The sequence below is a fragment of the Eumetopias jubatus genome, unplaced genomic scaffold (genome assembly GCF_037043125.1).
Source record: "Eumetopias jubatus isolate StellerSeaLion01/CBP00866 unplaced genomic scaffold, mEumJub1_p1.0 scaffold_8, whole genome shotgun sequence".
NCBI lineage: Eukaryota > Metazoa > Chordata > Mammalia > Carnivora > Otariidae > Eumetopias > Eumetopias jubatus.
This window is the reverse complement of record NW_028274814.1, coordinates 20,870,759-20,886,773: the sequence shown is the minus strand read 5'-3', so window position 1 is coordinate 20,886,773 and position 16,015 is coordinate 20,870,759. Positions and strand designations below refer to the sequence as shown.

The window sequence follows — 16,015 nt, the reverse complement described above, 5'->3', positions numbered from 1 at the left end:
GGGCGGTGGATTGAGACCTTAGCAACCAGCCCATGAGTGCATCAGCCCTGAGCGGGGCATCGGCATGGCCCCCGGACGCACAGCCCCATCCTTTAGGCACCTGAGCTTTCCAATCATCTGATTCTCTACAACCCAAAGTGGCGAGGGGTGGGTATACATCAGTCTAGGAGTATGTCTTGGAACTGATGGGGAAAATCTCACTTACTCGAGGAGACCTAACTTTAGAATCGCACCGGGGGTTGGGCTAGGTTAGTATTATGTGCCCAGAACACGTGGGGCTGCTCTCTGCCTTTTGTTTTGATATCCTGATCTAACGTCTTGCATTCCTATAAAACTTTGTTTTTAAGAAGAAAAAAGAATCTAAAATTTTTGAGCACCCATTGTCTACCGGTAACTTACTATTCTGTGTACTTTACCTCCAGATTGCCACTTAATCCTCTTCACAAAAATAAACTTCTAAAGCAGCTATTGCTATTCCTCTTTAACAGACAGAAAAATCAGAGTCTCAGAAAGTTGCAGGAACTTGCCCAAGACTACACACGAGTGAGTGTGTGGAATGGCTAGGCTTTTGAATCTAGGCCTGTCAGATTTGAACTTTTGTTCAATACTTGTTTTTGGAGTATTATTTTGGTACATTCCATTCCCTAACTGAGTCTCCACACCTGATTTATATAAACCTCCTCCCACTGGTACCCCTTCTCTATAAGCACATGTTAATGCATTTCCAAGGCAAAGAGAAGAATTCAGACATAGTAACATCTAAAGAATGCATCATTTTATAAGTTCTGCTAAGATTCATATCTTCATTTAACATTATGTTGGTAGGGGCTGGAAGTTTGGTCATGAGGTATGAGATTAAAAAGACAGAGAGATGAAAGAAAGAACAGTTGAGAGCAAAACTTCCTCCAAACTTTAAAAAGAGCATCTAAATGTTCTCCAAAATAAATAGTTGGGATATAGCCTTGAAGGGGAAATGAGCAGCAAAAAGGAAATGCACTTGAAACAATTAGAGGAACATTTGCATACCACAAACCACGTACCTGTAAACAGCTACTTTTCCTGTTCCGAATGCACCTACAATTAAATCTAAAAAAAGACAAAAACTCAAAACACATGCACACATTTTATAGAAACAATCTAAGCTCATATTCATAAATAGCATACAGCGCATCCTGAAATGCTGATTGTAGAGTGAGGCTCATCCAGTAAGAGCAGTAAATTGCACCTTCCTTACGACATTCTGGAAAGGATGTTGGAACTTCATCGTAACTCAGTAGGACACACAAACCAGTAGATCTCAATCCCTTCTGGACTCATGAAAGCCAGCTTTCTAGCAATGCTTTAAAAATGCATCATAACACCATTTCTCCTATCCTCCAGACTGCAGGCCTACATCTTAGGGAAAGTGAAAGGGAAAAACCATGTGCTTTAGTGCCTGTATGTACTGGGCATGTTACACATCTTGTTTTCCCTTTCCCTCCAGCAAAGACCCTAAGAAGCTGGTCTTATTAATTATTACAAAATGGGACATTTCGACTGTCCATCCTTTTGACACAACGATTTGCTCTTTATGAATAGTGTGGATGGTGAGTACCCTCTTGGCAAAGGGATTGGTAGTTTACGAACTAATTAATGTGTCATTTTAATGATCTTAAATAACAACAACAACAACAACAACAACAACAATAATAAATAGCACATGTTGAACACTTACTCTAGGCCGGGAATTCTTTTGAAGGGTTGACCTTAATTATTCCTAATAAGAAGCTAGGAAGTCTCTAAAGTCTCTACTATTTGCACGATTTTGCAGGTGGGTAAATGGAGCCTTAAGAAGGCGAACCTATAAATTCACTGAAGTCCACACTAGGCGAGAGGTGGGGCTGGTCTACGGTGGTTCTGGGTAACAGAACAATCTTAGGCTGTCTGAGGGGTAATGCTCACACTGATTGCAGTGCTTGGCTAAAACACAGGTAAAGCAGTCTGTTTTCCTAAATCTAATGTATAATGATTCCTCTTGGTAGATGCAACCAAACCAACATACAAATGACAATGGCTGAGCCTGTAGAATAAAATTTAGGTGTTGATATGAGAAAACTGGACCCGGTAGAAATAAGGGCCACAGAAGAAAACTTACACAGTTGAGACCATAAGTGGTTAATCCTAGGAGAGCAGAAATGAAAATGAAAAAAAAAAAAAAAAAAAGAGGAGGTCTTCTCTGGCCAGTCCATATGGAAAACCAATCAAGGAATTAATTGGTTTAATGGAGTCTGCACAGGAAAATGATTTGTAGCCACGTTCCCTCGGCACTCACCTTTCCTGGACGTAGGAGCAGCATCGGACCGCAAGCATGATTCCCCTTGGAGGCCGGAAGTGACCCTGGCCCGAGCCCTCAGCTAATGATGGATGGAAACAGGCGATAACCAGGAACGGCTGCTTCCTTACCCCTCCAGTGGGATAACTCTGGAAGCACGTTCTTCCCTGTCTCCCACATGTCCCCAGCTCCCACTACCCACTGTGTCAACCTGTTTCATATCCATCTTCCTTCCCATGGCCTTCATCCCCCTCCCTTAGCAATGTTTCTTCGGACCATTTCTCACTTGTTTTCTAAATCCTTGTCTTAATGTCTGTGCTGGAAGAACCCAACCCAAAACAACAACCGTTCTTAATAAAAATGTTTGTTTTTCAAAAGAAAGGGACTTCAACATGTTCCAGGTTAAAACCACAGTTGAGATGTCTCGTGTTTTATAGACACAGAGTCAGATTCAGATCATGGGTTCAAGACTGGACTCCCAAACTCTGTATCTAAAAGTGTGCATATGCGAATGTTCAAAGAAGTCAAATGCAGTTCATTTTGAAGAATTCTTTATTAGTGAGATTAAAAGACACAGTAAGAAAAAAGACAATGTGACCAGCTATGGCTTATGGCATGAAATAGTCTTTTCCAAAGATTCAAGTCTTTGAAGCCAGAAGCCAAAGTTTCCGAGTCTACCAATTTTTAAAATTGTATCAGAGTTTGAACTTTTTCAAATATTTTCACATTTATTTTTTCCTGTTACATTCCTCTCTTCCAGCATATCCATGCATTTTTGCTATGTCAGGGGAAGAAGAGCTACTGATCTGAGGAAATGTGAACTCTGTTCTCCCTGTGTACCATGCTCTCCAGGAGTTACACAGAACACCGGTGGCCCTCAGCCTGATCCCTATCTATTGACCTGACACCAGACAAGAGAGTTCCATTATGAAAACTGATTCTAGAGGAATTATGCGCTTTGTTTTTGGGGGCTCCAAATATGGTGAAATATTAATATACCAAGATTAGATACTTTATAAAAGATGAATTTTAATGATGGACTCCTCTGGAAATGGCCAAGAGAACAAGACTGTGAGCTCTTCCAGGGCAGAAATCTTTCTTTGGGCTCACATATCACAACTACCTCATGGAATGGTACAGGGTGAAATAAATGAAGGAAGAAAGAAAGAATCTTTGCATCCACAGTACCAGGCACTGGGCCAGATTGGGAACAGAGGCTTTATAAATACTTGAAATAAGAGAATAAGTAATAATGAGATAATGTACTAAAGATGAGCAAGGTGAAGAAAATGGGACAGTTGTTAAGACAGGCTCATGGAAACCGTAGTTAAATTCTGCTGGGTTTCTGCCTATGTGAGTGTGCACGGATGCACGCGCGCACACACACACACACAGAAGCTCCAGATGCTAGAAAATTCCAGAAAGTACAGAAGCTGCATCACAACTCGATCATCATTTTAGACAAGAAGATGAGAGACACCCCCTGAGAGTAATGAGCAAGAGGCCTTTTCCTTTAGAAACTTTGATTCCTGTGCCTCAGGGTGGGAATTTTACTTCTCTGGAAAAATAAAGTAACTGGCAAAAAAGTCCACAATTTTCTTCATGAGAATGCGGCCACAGTTATTCAGAGGCCAAGAAAACAGTTATCTACCAGGAAAGTATGTTTGCCTTTGGAGACACCACCTTGGTATTGTGCCTGCTGGAAAAGGCCAGAAACATTTATGCTTAGGACCTTAAACTTCTGGGATCTCTCTAAGGGGGAGAATTGATCTGCCAATTTGTGTTCCTAACTCATTTGCCCTTTCAAAATATGTGATTTGTTTTAATGAGTACTATGTGGTTTCCATATACATATATACATATATACACACACACATAGTTACATGATCCTTATATACATACATGTATATTGATATTTGTGTATGTATGTATGTCTACCCACATACACATTTCTGTACAGATAGACATGTACATATATTCATATATATATGCACATACACACTACTTTTTTAATCTTACATAATTCCGTCACGCTTAGGAATTTAAAGGATAATCTGAAGAGAAAGTAATTTTCGTACTGATACTTGGGATTTGTAACTCTGCAAACTTTCTTTCTTGCTTTGAGATAACAGGTCTTATACCATTATCTAATGTTTATTTTCCTTTCTTCTAGAAACTTCTTAAGGGCAGATTCTGAAAACAAACAAAAAATTTTGCCTTTATATAAGACACAGCTATTTTTTTTTTTCCTCGAAGAAATAACTGGTGACTAAGATCCGTTCTTTCCCCTTAATCTAAAATTATTCCCAAAATGCTGGAGCCCTTTGTTATCACCTCACTTTGCCTGGGAAACAGTTTATTTTCCTTTTGGCCTTTGATGAAACAACTGCGTACTTTTAAGGATTCAAAAAGGGGAACATTAGCATGAATGCAGGCTCAGTTGGCAAGAAAAAATAACCCTAAAAATGTGAGGTCATAGGATATGTATTACACCTCTGTTCTGTATTCTGTTTCTCCAAAATTATTATTATTAAACGAGGAAGAAGAAAAGAGCCAAGCTTTTAAAGTGGTACTTGGACTATAGAGTCTGATTTGATTAACCTAGGAAGGAAATTTTAGAGTTGGAAGAAGTTCTATGTGAAACAGCTTTGTTTTGAGTGTGGGTGTAGGTGGGCAGGAGGGAGTGGAAACTTTCTAGGGGTGAGGGGACAGGGGCCAATCGGAGGGGAGACAGCAGGAAGAGCAGCTACAGTAATGCGTTACAGGATCACTCAGAATCCTTTAGTGGAAAGTCCCTTTGGCCATCCAAGCGTCTACATTTCACAAGATGTGAGCCTTCTTACTTTTCCTTCCTACTCTCTGGTCTCGTTGAGAAATGTACTAATGCTTATGTCTGTGGCTAAAGATGCCGTCAGAGCCCTCCTTTTATATTTTGGAATTAAGAAACATTTACTATTTTAGAATAATCCTAGACAATGAGAATTGCCATAAGGAACTTCCAAACAATTGAGAAATATGGTAATGTACAGCTAATAGTTGTATAAAAAGATTACAATGACCCCAGACAGAAGGCCTCCTTAAACGTGACCAAAACAATGTGGAAATCACAAAGGAATTTTAAAGTGTAAACTCTTTTGCAAAAAGTCAAAGCAGGGTCCAAAGAGAAATGAAAGGAATGGGGGAAGATGTTTATAATGTACACGCCTGATCAGATGTGAGTATTTTTCAATGCTTACAAGAATGTCTGGCACATAGTAAAATAAATAAATATTAATTATTATTAACCCTAATTCATACTGAGCCCACACAAATTAATAATAAAACTATAAACATTCTAATAAAAAGGTTGTAAAGAGGCAATTCACATAAAAATAAATAGCCATGACCAATAAATATATAAAAAGATGATCAGCCTCATTAGTCAGCAAAGAAATCCAAATGAAAGGAACAATGAGATACCATTTTTGACCTTTCCATCGGAAGAGATGAAGGATTTGTGGCAGGCAGCGTTGGGCGAGGACTGAGAACTCAGGCTGTCTGTGAGAGGGGAGGTAAATGGGCACAATTTTCTTGGAAGGAAGTTTGCCAATTGGTCTGACAAGGCAAACTTTTTGCCCTGGCATTTGCACTTCTAGGAATTTGTCCTGAGGCTCTGTTGGATAATTGTGTAGACATGCGTCAGACAAAAGCTAGCTTTCTAAGCACTTTGAGTATATGAATTCTTTAGTTATAATAATCCCAGGAGGTGCATACTTTAATTATTCCCATTTAAAAATGAGGAAAATGAGATACAGAGAAGCGAACTAGAGAAGGGGACAAGGCCAAGTTTAAGCCCAGGCAGTCTGGCTGCAGAGCCAACATGCTTTCCTATTTTACCATGCTGCTTCCCAAAAGCCCATCTGCAGGCCATTTTTTCTCTCTTTAAAAATTTTTAAAATTAAGTATATTATACATACAGTAAATTGCATCCTTTCTAGTGTCCTGTTCTAAGAGCTTTGATCAATGCATCCAGTCATATAACCACCACCAGGATCAAGAACAGTTCCATCATCCTAAAATGTCATCTATGCTGCCTGTCATTGAACCTGCCCCACCCCTAGCCCTGGCATCCACGAATGTGTTTTCCAGAATGGCAGAGAAATGGAAGCGCACGGTATGTAGCCTTTTGGGTCTGGCTTCCTTCACAATCAGCTCAGCGCATCTGAGAGTCATCCACCACGTTGGGTATGTCATGAGTTCACTCCCTTTTCTTGCTGAGCAGGGTTCCACTGTGTGGATGGCCCACAGTCTGTCCATCCATGGCTAGTGGTCACTTGAGTTGCGTCCGGTTTGGGGAAAGTCACTAGAACCACGCATGCACAGTTATTTTGTGTATCTACAGGCTGAGTTTGATTTGTAAATTCTCTTGTTGAATCTCTCTAACATCTTTGAAGCCCTCTTTTAAAGCAGTGTTTGATTTCAAGTGGAAAATTACAGAACGGAGGGTAAAAAATCGGGAATTCTAAATTCCAGTTCACTTTGCCGCTGGTTTCCTAATGACTCGGGGCAAGTCGCTATTCTCTGCCAAATGTCTGGTGAAATCTTCAAGGTTCTCATCGTTCAAGAAAGCCACGAGCTCGGCAGGACTGGTTGGGGCTGCACAACCGTGCCTTGTCTGCCCTGTTCCGGCCCCGCACTCCTCTGTGCCTGTTAGTCAGCCTTGCTCCTGCAGAGTTTGCCTCTCCTCTTGCCCCCATGATGGGACGGCCAGTTTCTGGCTTTCTCCCTGGCTTACCCAGACTAGGGCCTCAGGCCTGCTTACCCCCATGACTCAGCTCCCTGAGTTCATGATCGGAAGACTTCTGGGTCCTGTCCTAACGTTACTCCTGTTCCCAGTTCACAGAACCCCCCCCAGGCCCTTCTCCTCACTGTCCAGGCACCATCTCTGCTCAGCCCTCCCCACAGCGCACAAGTGTTTTCAAGACAAATGGTGGTCATCCAGCAGAATTGTTCACCTGGACCCACCCAGGCTCTGCTCATTTTCCTACAGGGATGCTCTTCAGAGAAACGGTGGGATTAAAGATGATGTATAAAATGATGGGGTTAAAGGTGGTGAGTGAATATGGCAATGTTGACTTGTAAGAAGGTTATAAAATTGGCTTAAGTGTTTGGCACTGGAGAAACAGCTCATGTCTGTGGGAAGCAGGCATTTAGATAAGTCTCCTTGAGTTTGGCAAATGCGTTAATCTAAAAATAGAGGCCGCCTTTCTTCCTTGCTTTTTTATTGCAACATGCAAAATATTCCTGAGAGGAAGGTTAGGAGTTGAGGAAGAAGTGCTTGAAAAAAAAAAATGCATGGTTTTATCCCAGAAAGTAATAATCCTAACAATCTGTCTGAAATGCTTCCAAATGAACTCTGAAGAAAAACATTTATGAGTTGGAATGCAGTATTAGGTTGCAACATTCTAATTTACTGAGAGTTTATTTTCCTTTTAAAAAAAATCTCACACAAAATAAGACTGAAATATCAAATGATGAGTCTGCCACCTTAGTAAAACAGTTTTCCAAACGTTATTGGCGTCCTGCGGCTGCAAGAAGCGGCTTTTTCCCTCGGCTGTTGCTTGATGCTTTACTCGTTGCATTCTGTGTCACCGAATTAAAGGCATTTCACTTTATCCTTGGCGTGGCCACACTTCCAATAAGTGTGCTGTCTAGTCAGTTGCTCAAAGTCTTGGAGAAAAGTATGTTTGTTTAGGAACAGTCCCATTTAGAAGTGGCTGCCTATTGGGAAGGATTTCAGGCTGTAGAAGGGCTTGTTATCTCTTGAGACCCTTGCCCCACCTCCAGCCTGATAGATAAAAGCCCAGGATTAAAACATTGTGGGACTTTATAAGTCTGTTAAGTGTTAGAGACTGAATTGTGTCCCCTCTCCCAGAGTTTATATGTTGAGGTCCTAACCGCTGGTACCTCAGAATGTGACTGTATTTGGAGAAAAAAAAAGAAATTAAGTTAAAATGAGGACACGAGGGGGGCCCTAATCTAAGAGGCCCGCACAGGCCCACTGAAAGGGAAGCCTATGTGAGAACACAAAGAGAAAACAGCCATCTAGAAGCCAAGGAGAGAGGCCTCAGAAGAAAGGAACCCTAACCACACATTGATCTTGGACTTGTAGCCTCCAGAACCATGAGGAGATAGATTTCTATTGTTTGAGCCACCCAGTGTGTGGTACTTTGCAATGGCAGCCATAGCAGACTGATACACTAAAATACACATTTATAGAGTTGCAAGGGAAGCAGGAGAGGAAGAGAAGAACATGTACGCAGTGGTTCCCTCATTCAGACTCCTTACTGAACACCCACCACGAGCCAAGTCCTGCCCTAGGTGCCAAAGATTCAGCAGAGGGTGAGCAGATGCACCCCTTGCCCTTGAGGCATTCACAGTCTATCAGCCATCTCTCCAAGGGGCTTGTTAAAAATGTAGGCCGGTACCCCCCAAATCAGAGTTTCTGGGTTCGACCTACTTCCTCAGGTCACTAATGTCCTGATAGGAATAAGGATATTAGATCTTTCCCCACCGCACATTTGAGAAAAGGGAAGAGTGTCTGTTTCTGCAGGTGGCATAGAGGAGTCATCAGGGACAGAAAGAAAAGGAAGCTGGGGACAAGAAGAGCTGACCATTCCCCCAACGAGCTTCACCTACTTCACAATTTAGCCCGACGGCTGGCCAGACCCTGAGCTTTTCTGTTGCACATTCATGCTCTCGTGAATTTCCGTTAGGGTTGGTAGTTCTTAGGAAACCAGCTATTAATAATGTCACCACAGGAAAATGTCAGCCAGAAAATATAAAATCATGACCATAAATAAAGAAGAGCATCACATGAGCAATGTTTGCAAGGACGAAGTACTGAGAAGGATTTCGTTCACGTTAGCTATTTTGAAAATGTCTCCTCCTTTCTCTTGTAGGAAGGCTTTAGGCATAAGTTACCCGAATCATCACCTTAAAGCACAGGTCTGGCTCAAAGGGCCTGGATCTCTGCCTTAGAGCGAGATTCCAAACCCTCCCACCTCCATTTGGTGGGCTGTGTTAAGAAGTAACAACAGTTGACTAGGTAGAATTCCTTAGTTTGCAAACCGCCTTCACAACAGTCTTGAAGCGTAGAGAAGCTGAGGTTAGGAGAAGTAAGTGGTATGTCCAAGGTTACAGAGGTGATAATAATGGGTGAAAAAGTGAGAATAGGGGTCCCCTGACTCCAGGTTGGTGATGTTTCTATCACACTGGCTACTGGTTCTCCTGGTTGAGCAGTGTGAACAGCAATTGACATTTAAACGTCCAGGGAATACAGAGCTAGGGCCAAGGGTTCTGCTTGTCAAGAATGAGTGCACCACTTGAATCGAGCTTCCCATGATCCCAGGAGAAGATACCAGTTTCTTTTTAAAGGGCATCATCATCTCTGCTTACATTTCCATTCTCATTCTGCACAGGAGTAAAACAGTTTACTGGATTTAAGTAGAGCTGGAAGAGAGTGGCCAGGTGAAAAGAGAGGAGAACAACAATGTACCTGCCGGGTGGGTGGCTGTGAGGAAATTAGTTTGTTCATTCATTCACTCATTCATTCATTGACATTTATTTATTCATATTTACTAGGTGCCTTCAGTCCCACCCACTGCTTTGGGCACAAGCGATTCCATAGTGAGCAAAACCAAATTCAGTGCTTGCCTTCACCTAATACAGTGTCCAGCCGAGTGGGGTGAAATAGATATTTATCAAATAATCACACTAATGTGTAATTTCAATCTCAGATAAGTGTTTTTAGAGAAAGGACAAGAGTCAGGGAAGACTTCCTGAGGAAGCGACATTTGAACCGAGTTCATAAGTGGGAAGTGAACTCCCGGGCAAATGTCCAGGGTGTACGAAGACAGAAGGGATGCTTCAAGTGAACTGCTCTAAAATATGGCTTTTAAATCACATATTAATGCATTAAAAATGACTTCTAGAAAGCGCATGCAGTAGGAGGTCAGAAATAATGCAAGAGGTTCTAAGTCCAGGAGAACACCCTCCCACTCCCTCCACATCCTGCTCCCTCCACCCATAAAAGGGACCATGGCAAGGCATCAAGTTTTTATTAACGATATCTTTATAAGTAATATCAAGTATAAATGATATCCTGTCATATTTATTGTTGCCTGGGGTTTCATAAAGAAGCAAGGTTCTATGATTGAGTGTTTAAAAGGGAGTTAGTTCAAAGTTAAACTGACAGACTTCCGCTTCTGGTCCAGTGCAGAAGCCTGGAAGTCAGCCCTCCAACTTAACAACAAGTAAAAAGCTGAACACACTGAAAAAACCAACAGCCCTTCTTAGATCCCTAAGAGAAGTGAGGTCACAGGACAAACTGTGGCTCCAAATTGGAGGAACTGACAGGCAAATACAGTGAGCCACGTTGCTGGGGCAGCAACCTCCATGGGAGCCAGTTCTGGGATGCAGAAACCTGAACAGTAGGTGACGAATTGCTGGAGGCTCAGTGTGGACGACTCTGGGGATTAAAAACTCCCCGGGGATCCAGTCACAGGGGCGGGGTGGGGGGTGGTGGGGAGGGATTGGGGGAAGGCATGCTTTTGTGAGTTTTACCTCCCGGGTGTCTACCAGGTTCTAACTGACCTGGGGGAAGAGAAATACTGACTCCAGCCCACACTTGACATCCAGTCCAACATAAAGAGGGGGACTAAGAAGCATGTATAAAGTTCACGGTCCAGAGGCATAGGCTCACTAAAAGACTGAGACCTACTCATAAGATTACAAAACACTTCCCCTCCCCCAACACCTACCACCACATTGCTAAGGGCTATTTATAGCAGTTCCTTTTATTCAGTAGATCATGCCCAGTTATCATTATGTTACAGGGTGTAACTAAAAGGCCAAAAATATATAGTGGGAAGAGAGAGAGCAAGCATTAGGACCAGACTCAGACATGGCAGGGATGTTGGAATTACCAGACTTGGAATTTAAAACAGCTATGATTAATATGCTAAGGGCTCTAATGGATAAAATAGATAGCATACGAGGACAGAGGCTCAAGGTAAGCAGAAAGAAGGAAATTCTAAGAACCAAAAAGAAATGATAGAGATCAGAAACACTGTAACAGAAATGAAGAGTATCTCTGATGGACTTACTAGTAACCTGCACACAGCAGGGGAAAGATATCTGAGCTAGAGCGCAAGCGAAGAGAAAGAAGACTGGAAAAAACAGAACAAAATATCCAAGGACTGTGGTACAACTACAAAAGGTAGAGAGGGAGAAAAAACAAAAGAAATAGAAGGAAAACAAAAAAATTCTGAAAGAAGCCAGAGGGGAAAAACACCTTACTTAAGGAGGAGAAAAGATAACATTACATCCAACTTTTTTCTAGAAACCATGCAAACAAGAAGAGAATGAGGTAAAATATTTGAAATTTTCTCTTAAGAGAAAAAAACCCCGGATATTTTTTACCCTGCAAAATTACCCTTCAAAACTGAAGGAAAAACAAAGGCCTTCTCAGGCAAACAGAAATTGAGGGAATTTATTGACAACAGTCCTACTTCAAAATATGTTAAAAAGAAGTTCTCTAGGGAGGAGGAAATGGTGTAAGTCAGAAACTTGGATCTACATAAAGAAATGAAGTGGTGGAGAAGGAATAAGTGAAAGTAAATAAAAAATGTTACTTTTCTTATCCTAACTTGATCTAACATGTAACAGCAAAATAATAGCAACACTGTATTTGTATATATATGACTTACACTTAGTATGTAGGTATATTTTATTTACACATAGTGTGTGTCTGTGTGTGTGTGTATCATATAAATATATGGCAGCATTGATAGAAGGAATAGAAAGGAAGAATTAGGATTATTTTGTTATTTATAAGGTACCCACACTACATGTGAAGTCCTACAGTGTTATTTGACAGTGGGCTTGGATTAGTTATAAAAGTATTTTGCAAACCCTGGAGCAACCACTTAATAAAAGTTGAAAAGAAGTATATTCTAAGTAAGGAGAAAAAAATGGAATCATATAAAATGCCCAATTAAAACTACAAAATGCAGAAAAAGAGTGAAAGACAAAAATAATAAAGAACAAAGGCAACAATGGAAAGTACTAACAAATATAGTATAACTTAATCTAATTATATCAATAATGACTTTGAACTTCAATGGTCTAAATACACCAATTAAAACACAGATATTGTCAGAGGGGATCAAAAAACAAGACCTAACTATATGTGGTTTATAAGACACACACTTTAAATATAAAGATGCATGTAGAATAAAAGTAAGTGGATGGAGAAAGATACCATGGTAACAGTAATCAAAAGGAAGCAGGAGTAGCCATATTAATTTCAGACATAGTAGACTTCAAACTAAGCAAAGTTATTAGAAATAAAGAGGGGCATTACATAATAATAAGGGAGCCAATTCTCCAAGAAGACATAATGATCCTTTTTTTTAATTAACATATAATGTATTATTTGTTTCAGGGGTACAGGTCTGTGATTCATCAGTCTTGCACAATTCACAGCACTCACCATAGCACATACCCTCCCCAATGTCTGTCACCCAGCCCCCCCATCCCTCCCACCCCCCACCACTCCAGCAACCCTCAGATTATTTCCTCAGATTAAGAGTCTCTTATGGTTTGTCTCCCTTTCTGGTTTTGTCTTCTTTCATTTTTCCCTCCCTTCCCCTATGATCCTCTGTCTTGTTTCTCAAATTCCTCATATCAGTGAGATCATATGATAATTGTTTTTCTCTGATTAACTTGTTTCGCTTGGCATAATACCTTCTAGTTCCATCCACGTCGTTGCAAATGGCAAGATTTTGGTTTTTTGATGGCTGTATGATATTCCATTGTGTGTGTGTGTGTGTGTGTGTGTGTGTGTGTGTGTGTGTGTGTGTGTACCACATCTTCTTTATCCATTCATCTGTTGATGGACATCTAGGCTCTTTCCATAGTTTGGCTATTGTGGACATTGCTGCTATAAACATTGGGGTGCACGTGCCCCTTCGGATCACTACATTTGTATCTTTGTGGTAAATACCCAGTAGTGCAATTCCTGGGTCGTATGGTAGCTCTATTTTCAACTTTTTGAGGAACCTCCAGACTGTTTTCCAGAGTGGTTGCACCAGCTTGCATTCCCACCAACAGTGTAGGAGGGTTCCCCTTTCTCCGCATCCCCGCCAACATCTGTCGTTTCCTGACTTGTTAATTTTAGCCATTCTGACTGGTGTGAGGTGGTATCTCATTGAGGTTTTGATTTGGATTTCCTGATGTCGAGTGATGTTGAGGACTTTTTCATGTGTATGTTGGCCATTGGGATGTCTTCTTTGCAGAGAGGACATAATGATCCTTAACATGTATGTGCCTAACAACAAATTGTCAAGATATATGAAGCAAAAGCTAAAAGAAATGCAAGGAGAAATAGATTAATCCGCTATTATAGTTGGAGATTTCAACACCTCTCTATCAGAAATGAACAGATCCAGCAGGCAGAAAATCAATGAGGACATAATTGAACTTAACATCATCAATCAGTTGGATATAACTGACATCCCTAGACTGCTTCGTCTAAGAATAACAGAATGCACATTCTTCTCGCTCATAGGGAATATTGACCAAGATATGCCATAATCTGGGCCACGAAACACACTCTAACAAATTTAAAAGACTAGAAGTCATACAATGTTTGTTCTCATACTACAATGGAATGACAGTAGGTATCAATAACAGAGAGATAGTTGGAAAATCCCAAAGTATTAGATTAAATGACATACTTCTAAACAACACATGGCTCAAAGAAGAAAACCCAAGACAAATTAAACAATATTTTAAATTAAATGAAAAGGAAAACACAACTTACCAAAATTTGTGGGATGTAGTGAAAGCAGTGCCTAGAGGGAAATTTATACCACCAAATATATAAATTAGAAAGGAAGAAAGATTTAAAATAAACTAAGCCTTCACCTTAGGAAAGTAGAAAAAGAGGAGCAAATTAAATCCAAAGTAAGCAGAAGAAATAATAATTAAATCAGAAATCAATATAATTGAAAATAGAAAATCAATAGAGAAAATCAACAAAGCCATGAGCTAATTCTTTGAAAAGATCAATATAACTGAGCCTCTAGCCAGGCTAAATAAGATGAAAATAGGACACAAATTACTAATAATATAAACGAACGAAGGGATGTTATGACAGATCCCATAGACATTAAAGAGATAATAAAGGAAAACTCTATGCCCACAATTTGTTGTTAGGCACATACATGTCAAGGATCATTATGTCCTCTGCAAAGAAGACATCCAAATGGCCAACAGACACATGAAAAAGTCAACATTACTTGGCATCAGGGAAATCCAAATGTAGATGAAATGGACCAATTTCTTGAAAGACACAATCTGCCAAAACTGACACAAGAATAAAGAGGTAAGTGGAATAGGCCCACATCTATTAAATAAATTGAACTGACAATTAATAATCTTCCAAAACAGAAAGCACAAGGCCCCGATGAGTTCACCTGTGAATTCTACCAAAGATTTAAAAAATAAATTATATAAATTATCTACATTCTCCTCTAGAAGATGCAAGCAGAGGGAATATGCCCTAATTCATTTTATGATGCCGGTATTACTCTACTATCAAAATGAGACAAAGAAAATACAAAGAAAAAAAATCCTAAGAGTCAATACCTCTCATGAGCATAGATGCAAAAATCTCCAAAATATTTGCAAATTGAATCCAACAATGTATAAAAAGAATTGTATACCACAACCAAATGTAATTTAGGTATGCAAGGCTAATTCAGTAACTGAAAATCAATTAATGTAATCCATTACATCGAAAAAATACAGAAGAAAACAATCACATGATCATACCAGTAGATGCAGAAAAAAAATTCAACAATATCCTCACTTATACATGACAAAAACTCTCAGTAAACTGGGAATAGAGAACTTCTTCAACTTTATAAAGAATATCTACAAAAATCCTACAGCTAACATTATACTTAATGGTAAGAAATTTGAAGCTTTCCCATTAAGATTAGGACCAAGACAATGATTGTCCCCTCTTACCACTGCTTTTATTTACTTATTTTTTTTACCACTGCTTTTAAAAATCGTAACAGAAGTCCTAGCTAATGCAATAAGACAAGGTAAGGAAATAAAAGATATATAGATTGGGAAGAGAAGAATTAAACTATCTCTGTTCACAGATGGCATGATCATCTAAGTATAAAATACAAAAGATTCAGCATATGAGCTCCTGAAACTAATAAGTGATTATGGCAAGGTTGCAGGACACAAGGCCAATATACAAAAGTCAACCATTGTCTCATACCAGCAATGAATAAGTAGAATTTGAAATTAAAAACACAATACCATTTACATCACCATCCACCTTCCAAAATGAAATACTTAGGAATAAATCTAGCAAAATACATACAAGTCTATATGAGGAAAATTTAAAAAGCTCTGATGAAATCAATGAACTCAGTAAGTGGAGCAATGTTCCATGTTCATGGATAGGAAAGCTCAATACTGTTAAGATGTCATTGCTCTATAGATTCAGTGTAATCCCAGTCCAGATCTTAGCAAGTTATTTTGTGGCTATCAGCAAACTGACCCAAAGTGTATATTGAGAGGCAAAAGATGCAAAATAGCCAATACAATATTGAAGAAGAACAAAGTTGGAGAACTGAT

The 16,015-nt window shown here is 39.9% G+C and overlaps 1 protein-coding gene across 2 annotated transcripts in view; it reads right to left on the bottom strand.

The window, feature by feature from the left end:
* Positions 1–16,015, bottom strand: part of ITGA8 (integrin subunit alpha 8) — a 191,783-nt gene that overhangs the window by 81,312 nt on the left and 94,456 nt on the right. For both annotated transcript variants that reach the window (XM_028114140.1, XM_028114141.1), the window contains one exon: positions 1,041–1,086. In XM_028114140.1, coding sequence (XP_027969941.1) covers positions 1,041–1,086 — 46 coding nt within the window. The remainder of the gene's footprint in view (positions 1–1,040; positions 1,087–16,015) is intronic.